The sequence below is a fragment of the Octopus sinensis genome, linkage group LG12, assembly GCF_006345805.1.
Source record: "Octopus sinensis linkage group LG12, ASM634580v1, whole genome shotgun sequence".
NCBI classification, from domain to species: domain Eukaryota; kingdom Metazoa; phylum Mollusca; class Cephalopoda; order Octopoda; family Octopodidae; genus Octopus; species Octopus sinensis.
In genome coordinates, this window is record NC_043008.1 from 73,312,795 (window position 1) to 73,324,857 (window position 12,063).

Here is a 12,063-nt window from a genome sequence, read left to right on the forward strand (position 1 = left end):
GGAACCAGGCTGCTGGAGTTCTGCGATGCAAATAATCTTATGATTTGCAACACTAACTTCAGGAAACCTACCAGCCACCTAGTCACTTACCAATCGGGCCAACATACCAGCCAAATTGACTACATCCTTACAAGGCAAAGGGAGAGATGGCTGCTTATAAATGCCAAAACCTTCCCAGTGAAGAATGTACCCCACAACATAGACTGGTAGTTAGTGACTTTAGGATCAGGACTAGGAGGACAACCAGAAGACGACAAATATGGAGAAGAAGGATCTGGAAGCTTAAAGATCCTGCAAATGGACAGAGATTTAGGGACATATTACTTGAAGCCTCTGACGAAGTAGAAGGGGATAGAGCATCACAGGGGGTAGAAGACAGCTGGACGTTTCTAAGGGACAACCTGCTGAGAGCCACTGACCAGATCTGTGGCTGGTGCAAAGTCCCCTCTCGACCTAGAATAACGTGGTGGTGGAACAATATTGTAGACAGGGCTATTAGAGAAAAGAGACAGGCTTGGAAGGTCTGGAAAAATGGGGGTAGCAGGGGATTGTATCAGACTGCCAAAAGAGAAGCTAGGAGACAGGTTTATTTAGCCAGAGGGGAAGCAGATAAGAAAGAATTTGCCAATGTTCTGCGCCGTGAGGACCAAAGACTGGAGGTGTTTCGTGTTGCAAGACAGTGTGTGAGAGAGAATCGTGATGTGGTAGGAGAGAAGTGTGTTCGCATGGAAGATGGTTCACTTGCGCTAAATGAGGATGCAAAGAGAGAGGTTTGGAGATGCCACTATGAAAGGTTGCTGAATGAAGAAAATGAATGGGATAAAGAGAGTCTGCCAAATGTTGACCCAACAGAGGGACCAGCTATCCGAGTTGATAGTTCCGTGGTAGCTAAGGCAATTAGAAGCATGAAGACAGGGAAAGCCCCAGGCCCATCAGGAATCACTGCAGAGATGCTCAAAATGTCTGGTAGTGTCGGCTATAGCCTAGTCACCCATATAGTTAATCAGGTGATACACAAAGGGGTCATACCCAATGACTGGTGTAGCAGTATAATAGTCAACTGCTACAAAGGTAAAGGTGATGCCCTAGATACAAATAACTACAGAGGTATCAAGCTGTTGGACCAGGTGATGAAGGTTACGGAGAGGGTCATAGCCCAACTAATTAGAGAGAGAGTTAGTTTAGATGAGATGCAGTTTGGGTTTGTGCCAGGGAAAAGTACTACTGATGCTATATTCCTGGTAAGGCAGCTGCAGGAGAAATACCTAGCCAAAGATAAGCCCCTGTACCTGGCTTTTGTTGACATGGAGAAAGCCTTCGACAGGGTCCCCCGATCCCTTATCTGGTGGGCAATGAGGAAACTAGGGATAGATGAATGGTTAGTGAGAGCTGTGCGGGCCATGTACAGGGACGCCGCTAGTAGGGTGAGGGTTGGAAATGTGTACAGTGAAGAATTCCGGGTAGAGGAAGGAGTCCACCAAGGCTCAGTACTCAGCCCCCTCCTATTTATCATAGTCCTCCAGGCAATAACGGAGGAATTCAAGACAGGATGCCCTTGGGAGCTCCTCTATGCTGATGACCTTGCTCTAATTGCTGAGTCGCTATCAGAACTGGAGGAGAAGTTTCAGGTGTGGAAACAAGGATTAGAATCGAAGGGCCTCAGAGTCAATCTAGCTAAAACCAAAGTCGTAATCAGTAGGAAGGTAGACAAATCACAAACACCTTCAGGTAGATGGCCCTGCTCGATCTGTAGAAAAGGTGTAGGTAGAAACTCTATAAGATGCACCAAGTGTAAGCTATGGACACATAAGAGATGCAGCAATGTCAAAGGAAGGCTAACTAGGAAGATGGTTTTTGTATGTGGCAGATGCTCAGGAACAATAAACACTGAAAATGCTCTGAGACCAACTTCCGTCACTTTCCAGGGAGAAAAACTAGAAATAGTTGATAGTTTCCGTTACCTAGGTGACCAAGTCAGCAGCGGGGGCGGGTGTGCTGAAAGTGTAACTGCTAGAGTAAGAATAGCTTGGGCAAAGTTCAGAGAGCTCTTACCTCTACTGGTGACAAAAGGCCTCTCGCACAGAGTGAAAGGCAGACTGTATGATGCGTGTGTACGAACAGCCATGCTACATGGCAGTGAAACATGGACCGTGACTGCTGAGGATATGCGTAAGCTCGCTAGAAATGAAGCCAGTATGCTCCGATGGATGTGTAATGCCGGTACTCACACTCGGCAGAGTGTAAGTACCTTGAGAGAAAAGCTGGACCTAAGAAGCATCAGTTGTGGTGTGCAAGAGAGACGTTTGCGCTGGTATGGTCATGTGGCGAGAATGGATGAAGATAGTTGTGTGAAAAGGTGCCACACCCTAGCAGTTGAGGGAACCTGTGGAAGAGGCAGACCCAGGAAAACCTGGGACGAGGTGGTGAAGCACGACCTTCGAACTTTAGGTCTCACTGAGGAAATGACTAGAGACCGAGACCTCTGGAAGTGTGCTGTGCGCGAGAAGACCCGGCAGGACAGGTGAGTCCATAACCCGTGGCCTTCTACATGGGATGGAGCCAGCCTACGTATGCATACCTTCCCTTCTTGGGACACAAAACTCTACTTGTGAAGACGTGATGAGGCAAGTGAGGATCAGAATCGAAATCGATCAATGGAAATTGCGGATGTGCAACCAGTGCCGGTGGCATGTCAAAACTCTGCTTGTGAAGACCCGTTGAGGCAAGTGACGATCAGAATCGAAATCGATCAATGGAAATTGCAGATGTGTTACCAGTGCCGGTGGCATGTAAGAGAACTTTCCGTTTCGCGACCGTTGCCAGCACCGCCCCGTTTCGTGTCCGTTGCCAGCCTCACCTGGCCCTCGTGCCGGTGGCACATAAAAAGCACCATCCGTTCGTGGCCGTTTGCCAGCTCTGTCTGGCACCAGTGCGGGTGGCACGTAAAAAGCACCCACTACACTCACGGAGTGGTTGGCGTTAGGAAGGGCATCCAGCCGTAGAAACACTGCCAGATTTGACTGGGCCTGATGAAGCCTTCTGGCTTCACAGACCCCAGTAGAACCGTCCAACCCATGCTAGCATGGAAAACGGACGCTAAACGATGATGATGATGATGATGATATATGTAAACAAGTGTGTGTGTATATTTATCAATGTGTCTCTGATTATGAGTGCATGTGCATGTGAGTAAAAATTTTCAATGGGAGAAGAAATTGAAAGAAAATTGCTTAGTATTTTCAATAATGTCTAAGAAGAATTGTTTCAGTCCAGAAAAAGAGGATTTAGCTACGTGCAGCTATTTCATTGCATGTGGGTGCATTGTAACAGTCTGCATATGTTCATTAGATGGTCTTTTCTGGGCATTAATGACAACATTAAAATTTGATGAAGCTTCTGTTTCCAAGGCACACTTGAAGCTGCGTACATAGCTGTTTTTCTGGTGCAAAAGGTTTTGAAGTTGCATTATCAGGTGAAAATTAGTGCCAGTGGAAATGGAGTTTCTTCAGTTGGCTTGTTCATGTAAATTGCCTACAAAGTACAGTTGAAGAAATTGAGGATCTTGATTTTCAGCAGGTTTGAGCGATCCTATCCTATGGTAAATCTGTCCCTGCACTTTGAAAGTAGGCACAAACCCACCTTCTTGAACAACATTAGCGCTGAAAGATGTCATTTGGAATGCACAATTATACTTCCGGATGTTATTGAGGAAATGTTTGGACTCTGTAGTTGTGCCAGCATAGATTGACCTCAACAGCTGTGGTGGATCCTGTAGCGGAGTGGGGTTAACTTTTCCATTAGCGCAACACATAGTAGGACTTTCTCTTGAGCACTTCTTAGCATTGCAGAAAGAGCAAGTGATGGGCATATCTCCAATGTTCAAATCTGGGTGGCAATCAAAATGAAGCTTAGGGTTGTAGTCAAAAGCCTTTAATGACCATCGTAATCTGCATGGCATTGAAAATCCTCGTCTATTAGCTCTTTGTTGAACAGAAGTCTGCTGCATAGTATATCTCTGTTCTAAGGTGTGGGAAGCTCGCGCTGCAGCCATGTTGGCAGTATTCCTGACCAGGCATGTAGTGCATTCATTTTTGTTCTCTGCAGCTTGTGCAGCAGTAGTTGATGCAGCATCAGACTGCATGGGCCGTAAGTAAGGCGAGTGTAGAATTTGAATGAAATCGGTTGGGTAGTTCTCGAGTTTTAGGGATTCACACAAACACAGACAGACAGACAGATGGACACACATTCTCATCTTTATATATATAGATATAGAGATGCATGTATATATGTGACTTAATAGTTTCACGTTAATAGTGAAAGTATTAAACTGAAAGTATCTCACATTGCAATAGAGATGTTATGGTTTCACTTTTGACACGTAATACTAAAATAGTGTAAGATATAATGCTCTGGGCATGCATCAGACAAAAAGTTGAAATTTTTTTGGCCCATGACACTGCATGGACCATATGTAAGGCATGTGTAAAATTTGAATGAAATCGGTTGGGTAGCTCTCGAGTTTTAGGGATTCACACAGACAGACACACACAAAACTTTTCATAACAAATTTCAATATAACTGGAACCTTCTCTATCTGAAAGGTATTTACAGAAAATTTCATTAAAAAAATATCCAAGTTGGGGAGGGAATTTACACATTTTCCTTTTTATGAAATTCTATATTTTTTGACTCCCAAAAAGGAGCTTCCATATGTTTATTCTATACACTAGAAATAACAGTAAAATAATCTTCAAATCATTCCCTTCAGTCTATTAGAAAACAATAATTGAATACCTGTCTTAGAACTGCCTGAGATAAGGGTTGGATAGTCAAGTTTAGAATGCTTATGATCATATCTACGTTAACTAAAAGCCATCTAGGGCTAAATAAAAACAAGAAGAATGATGATGAAAATCATAAAATAGTGAAAAACATTAGTTTCAACAACATTATTTCCGTGGTTTTTATGTGGGCATCCTGAGTTAAAGTAATAAAAACACTAACAACGTGGTATTTAATTGGTGCACTTACTGAAAAGATACAACAATTAAGAGGAAAAGTCTTGTCAAAGTAAATGATATCCTTGAGCTTCTACTTCTCCATCGTTTTAAACTAATGCTATCAACTTCAAGTACGACTAATATCGATATACATATACATACATACATACATACACATACATGTCTAAAATCAGTGTTGATATACATATATGTGTGCATATATGTATATATATATATGTGTGGGTGGGGGTGGGGGTGGGGGTGTATATACATATATGTGTGTATATATATATATATATATATCAACAAAAATACTACAAGCACATACTCACACACCACACACTCAAATATATATACTTATATACATGTATGTTTACATATGTGTGAGTGTGAGGTGAGTGTGTGTCTATGCATACAAATATGTTTGACATACTCACATACACACACACACATATATTTATACAACAATATTTTATATGTACTTTCACACACACACACACACATATTAAAGCCATAAACACACACACACATATTGATTTGAAGTATATAGGTCTTCCGTACACTTAGCTGTCTCAGATACGAAGAATGTTGAACTTTATGATCTCAATCAGTCTTGTTTGATAGGTCTCAATTGAGATTAAAATTAGCTTTTAAGTGATTTACTTGAAGAACGCTAAAAAGCTGTAAGGAGAGATGCAATGGACGTATGGTTAGATAAAATGAAGGTTCGCAGAAAATATATTTGGTCATAAACAGATTAATGACAAATTTGGTGATTTGTACATTTTATTTATTGTCAAAATGTTTCCTTTTATCTATTTTGTGCATTATCTTGTGTATGAGTGCTTATATATATATATGAATGCTTATATATATATATGCATATATATATATGGATATATTTATTTATGGATATATATATATATGTGTGTGTGTGTATGGATATATCTATATATAGGCATGTATATATTTAGGGATATATTTATACATGTATGCATGCATATGTATGTGCATGTATGCGTGTGTGTTTGTATACAAATACACATCCACAACATATTTCATTATACGTATCATGTCTTTAGGTAAGTAGATAATATATAATATGAAAGACAGAATGGCCAAATAGAAACAAAAGCCAGGCTTGCACTGGATGTAAAGCATCGGTATTTGTTTATATACTTACACAAATGTATGTAACTATCTATGTATCTCTATATATGTAGCTGTCAACAACCATATGGATACATACACACACACACACACATACATTTATACTTACATACACATACTTCAAACATACATTCATTTATACTTAATACCAACATTTATACATTTTGACATCTATAGATAAATACGTATATCTCTACTCATAGACTTCAAAATATACTTGAATGTGAATGAATTTTCATCGCTTTCGACGATGAGCAACTGACAATGTTGTTTGATTCACCAAACCACTTAGCCATTGAAATCAAGATGTCAATTACAACAGATGTCAACTTGATAAGGTGTAGCAGCACTATGCTTTCTTATAGTCTAATCCTACTGTATGTAAACTCTGGAAAAATTGCCTTTCCCCAATGCCCTCCTTAATACTTATTTGCTGATAAGATGTTCAACACCACTCCATAATTCAGATACAATCTGTCTCCACCTCCTTGCCCATTTGTCTCCATGTTAATTGTTTTGTTGTGATAGCAAAGAAAAACATTCAAGTAATCTGTGGAAACTATCTACATAACGTTTCTATCACTTTATTGCTTGGTTATTCCTGCAACCATAATCATTCTGGCAGAAGGGTCTCAGTGTCTATTGTCTTTAGAATAGATGGACAAGAATTTCTTTGTAAAATTTCAGCTTTGTATAACAAAAAGAAACTGTAACAATGATTCAAAACCCTAAACACTAGATTACTGGCCAGACACCACGAGCAAACCATCACAGTTTCACATGAAGTTGTAGTATGATGTAGTTTTCTTGTATGTTTTTCTTGCTCCCTATAAAAACCACTTTGGGCGTTTTTAATTGCTGTGTTGAAAGGTGGCCAAGTGATATGTGCCTCCACATTTTAGCTGAGCAATATATGCCTCCACACAGCAATCAGACTCTTCCAGACATTTATGCAAACAGCTAAGGACAGACAGTCAAGATCAGATGACCAAGGGCAGATAACCAAGGGCTTCTGTTTCCATTGAGACTTGCACAGTTTCAGTTTACTTTATATGTTTTGGGGCTGACTGCATGTTGTCACACAAATAGCTTTCAGTAATTTCAGAGCAGTCTGTCTCTCTCCCAGTCAGCAATTATTAATGTTGTTAATTGTAAATAGCCAACACCAAACATCTTTATGTCTAGCAATAAATATTTCCATTAAATGATTGCAGGTTTGCATCAGTTGTTATTCTGGCAGCCAACGAAATATATCTTCATTTATCAGCCTCACACAGTACCAACCAGGCAACCATTATGACAAGAATATCAAGTCTTTCTGACTTCCTACTTGATAGTTTTGTAACATTTACCCGGAAAGTTTCGTTGATGGTGTTATTTGGTCTAAAAGAGACATTTACATTCACTGTTTTGGAGTTCATTACAAGATAGTCATGGCACTGTCTGTTTGCATTCTAGATCACATCAGAATAACTCCAGATTTTTAATGAAGAAGCACATAAACAAGTTAATGGGGTTTAAAGCAAAATTACAGGTGATACCCCTATGTACTAAACTATAATATTGTAGTTGATACTCCTTGTACTAATCTATGATATTGTAGAATTACCAATCACAGTTCAATTTTAATGGTTATTAGTTTGCTTGCCAGTGTCTCACATCAGTCAGATAATTTTCAGAAGCCTTCCATTAATTCATCGATGGTAGTTCGTGAATTCAGTATTCACTTTAAATCAGATGACAGTGTCCAATTCAATATTTTCTGTAGACTGTTGATACCTTTTGGTGGAGTAGAAGTGGTGGGCATTTCAGTTGATCATATTTACTTCTGTCAACTACGTTTTTATGTTTGTATGCTCATTCAAATGTATGCATGTGTCATAGCTTGATACTGGTGTATCTGAATACAGACATGTGTGCATCACTATATATGTGTATGCGCACAGGCAACAAACCAAATAATTGGAATGTCTGCATATTTTGGTGACTAAATTAATGACTTATTATTGTGTTTTCTTGACCCCTCGCAGATGAGAAGCAGTACTGACCACATCGAAACACCATGCATATGAGTGGACAATGGTGGAAGCTGTTGCCACATTAATGGTAAAGCCACATTGTTGCTATGGTCACTACTTTTCTGTCAAGAATTTTTGATAACAGCAGATGATGGCTATTGTTGCAACCTACATTCCTGTTTGGAATTTCGGATAAGCTGCTTTTTATGGTTATTGTTAAGTGAAGCCCACAGATGAGGTTATAAGCCCATAGGTGAAGTTTATTCACTTTGATATGGAAAGATATAAAGCTTGTAAAAATGTAAACCATGCAACATACCCCTGAAATGATGGAAACTGAGAAACACAAATAGTGTCAGAAAACCAAATTGTGTTTTCTGTTACAATGAAGGAATGGGTAGAGTACATTTTCCAGTCAAATGGTCACATCTCACTCCTGTGCTAGAATGGTATAAGAAAGTGTTTTTCTATCTGCTCAACCTTTGTTTGGTCAACGCCTTCCCTGCATCAAAGGGAGTCGAGAACAATTTCTTGATTTTCAAGTATCACTGATGAAGGAGGTGTGTAACAACTGCCCTCCTGAAGGATAAGCGCTACAAAGATGGCCTTCTGCTCTACCTGGTCCAGCAAAGTTGACAGTGAGACATTTTCTCATCATTATTCCCCCATCAGGGGGAATGGATGAAGCATGGTGTGTGAAAAGATACAAACTTTGAATGTGAGCAGTGCAATGTCTCACTCTGTACAGCCCTGTATTTTCAGTTATACTACACTAAGGAGACTATGTAAATACACTGCTAAATTCCATATATGAAAAATTATGTAGTTACTGAATGGCCTCATATTGGTACATGGCTACAAGGGGTTATTTAGTCATGTATTTCATGTGTGAATCCCAGTTTCTCAAGAATGGTGCCATGGTTGTATGTTAAATTACCAATTCCAACTATGATTACATACATAATGCACAACTATAATTGAAGTGTAGTATCAGAAAATGTATTCTTAAATAAGGAGCAGAACTAAATATGGTAAATGTATGTTGGTTTCTAAGCTGTTTTGTTTTAAACAGTGGTATGTAATAAGTTGGGGTGTACAATATGTAATAAATTCATAATAAATTATGGTCAAGTACATTTTGGTGTCTATCAAGTACATTTTGGTGTCTGGCAGAAATGTTAGCATGCCGGGTGTAATGCTTAGCGGTATTTATCTGCCGCTACGTTCTGAGTTCAAATTCCGCCGAGGTTGACTTTGCCTTTCATCCTTTCGGGGTCGATTAAATAAGTACCAGTTACACACTGGGGTTGGTATAATCGACTTAATCCGTTTGTCTGTCCTTGTTTGTCCCCTCTATGTATAGCCCCTTGTGGGCAGTAAAGAAATAAGAATACCATTCAGGGTTCGAACCAAAAGCCTCAATTTAAAAAGCTATAGCAATAATATCATAAACTACTAGGTCACTGATGCACATTCTCATGCAGTTTTTTTTTAAACAAATATACATCAAATTTCCCATGATATCAAAAATACTAAATTGAAGTGAAGATATATTCTACCATTTTCACTATTACTGTTCTAGCTAGAAATGTTTAGATAAAAATAAATACTTTTTTTTGGCTTTATGGGATAGAGAATTACCATTTTGCTAGATAACTTGTATTGCTAGGTGGGAAAGGTGAATTTGTGTGCTGAATTCAGTGTAGCAAAGATAAAGATGTTAAGAGGTTGGTGATTGGGGGATGGGTGTAGTCATAGATAATATTTTGAGCACTATCTTGCTCTCAAGTCTCTACCATCACACTTGCACACAAACACACACATGCACACACACACACACAGCAACACACACTTATACACACACACACATGTACTTACATGTTTGGTTAATAGGTATAGGTGTGGCTGTGTAGGAAGAAAATTGCTTCCCAACTATACTATTCCAGGTTCAGTCCCACTGTTTGGTAGTCTCAGGCCAACCAAAAAGCTTCATGGGTGTATTTGATAGATGGAAACTGAAAGAAGCCTGTCATGTGTGTGTGTGTGTGTGTGTGTGCATGCATGTGTGTCTTCGTGTCTGCCCCTCACCATCAAGTGACAACTGGTGTTAGTGTGTTTACATTCCTGTAGCTTAGCAGTTCGGTAAAAAGTGACCGATAGAATAAACACCAGGTGTAACAAAAAATAAGAACTAGGGGTCAATTCATTTGACTAAAATTCCTTCAAGGTGGTGCTCCAGCATGGCCTCATTCTAAAGACTGAATCAAGTGAAAGATAACAGATACAGGGGTTGGACAAAATAATGGAAACACCTTAAAATTTCAAATAATTTTATTTTAATATGGGGTAGGACCGCCTTTGGCAGTAATTCCAGCTTGAATTCTATGAGATAAGGACTCATACAAAGTTGGAATTGTTTCCAAAGGAATTTTTGTCCATTCTTCAGCTAAACAGTCTCCAGTTCTTGTAGTGATGATGCTGGAGGATATTGACTCCTTACTTGTTTTTCTAAAATGCATCATAAATGTTCAATGATATTGAGATCTGGGGACTGTGGTGGCCAGATAAGATGTTCAACATCACTAGAATGTTCTTCGTGCCATTCAATAACAACTTTAACTGTGTGAATAGGTGCATTATCATCCTGAAAGATTGTGTTTCCCTCTGGAAAAGTTCCACAACCATAGGAAGAATTGGATCAGATAAAATGCTTAAATAGTCTTGACTATAAATTCTGTCATGAAGGGAAACCATTGGGGTGGTGGATTTCCAAGATAAACCGCCATTCCTGAATCATCATAGATCTGCCTCCATGTTTAACAGTTGGAAGAAGGCAGTCTGGGTCAAGTGCTTCTTTTGGCTGTCTCCACACATATACTCAGCTGGTGATTGGAAATAAGGTAAAGGATGACTCATCTGAGAATATAACATTCTTTCACTGCTCTAGGGACCAATTCTGTAGGTTTTTACTGCACTCTAAATGCTTTGCAATGTTTGTTTTTGAAAGTAGTGGTTTTCTGATTGCAGTCCTCCCATGAAATCTGGCTTTGTGCAGCTCCTGGCAAACAGTTTTTGTGGAAACTGGGTTCTCGAGGTAATCATTAAACTGTGCAGTAATTTTGGGAGCTGTACTTTTGTGATACATTCTAACAATTCACATAAGAATCCAACGTTCCCTATCTGAAAGTTTTAGTTTTCTTCTAGCATTTTGTTTTGATGAGGAGGTTTTTCTCTCTTTCTCAAAGGCTGTCATTACTTTCGAGACAGTACTTCCTGATACACCAACCATTTCAGCTGTTTTCATTATGCTAACACCTGCTATAGGAGCATCAACAATTTGACTTCTTTGAAAGTCTGATAAATCTGTCATTTTAATGAATTTTAATTACCTTTTTTGATGATATCTAAAAAGAAACAGCAACTTTAGCAAAAAACATTAAGCAACACTAATAATAAATAAAAAATATATTTATAAAAATAAACAAGCTTTTGACAGTTTTATAGATATTTCAAAATTATGATGCTAAGTGTTTCCATTAATTTGTCCAACCCCTGTATATGTGTATACAGATATATATATATATATATATATATATATATATATATATATATGTAAAAGTGAAAGGGATACAGTGAACTTGCCTTGGGGAGTGGAACATGCAACGTTTTGTATGCAGTCCTTTGTCAGTGGGTAGAGAAAAAGAAAAGAAAGTCAAACAGAGGTTATATCCTCTCAGCTTGAAAAAGCTGGCTACAACTGATACTGGAGGATTAAAAAGAATTTAGAGGAGGTGAAAGGATAAAAGGTAAAACGTTCATTGATACCTGTTGGGGACATAGTGCCAAGATCAAATATGAGACATTGCTCCCTTTGT

The 12,063-nt window shown here is 38.9% G+C and overlaps 1 protein-coding gene across 1 annotated transcript; it reads right to left on the bottom strand.

Annotated features, from left to right (window-relative positions):
* Positions 1–3,505: 3,505 nt before the first annotated feature.
* Positions 3,506–4,141, bottom strand: LOC115217942. The gene has a single exon (XM_029787661.1). It carries the CDS (start codon positions 4,139–4,141, stop codon positions 3,506–3,508), a length of 636 nt encoding a protein of 211 aa, XP_029643521.1.
* Between the last annotated feature and the right edge of the window lie 7,922 nt (positions 4,142–12,063).

What these genes read in the sequence shown, in the direction of transcription:
- LOC115217942 (XM_029787661.1), bottom strand. Translation starts at nt 4,141, where the DNA reads ATGCAGTCTGATGCTGCATCAACTACTGCTGCACAAGCTGCAGAGAAC.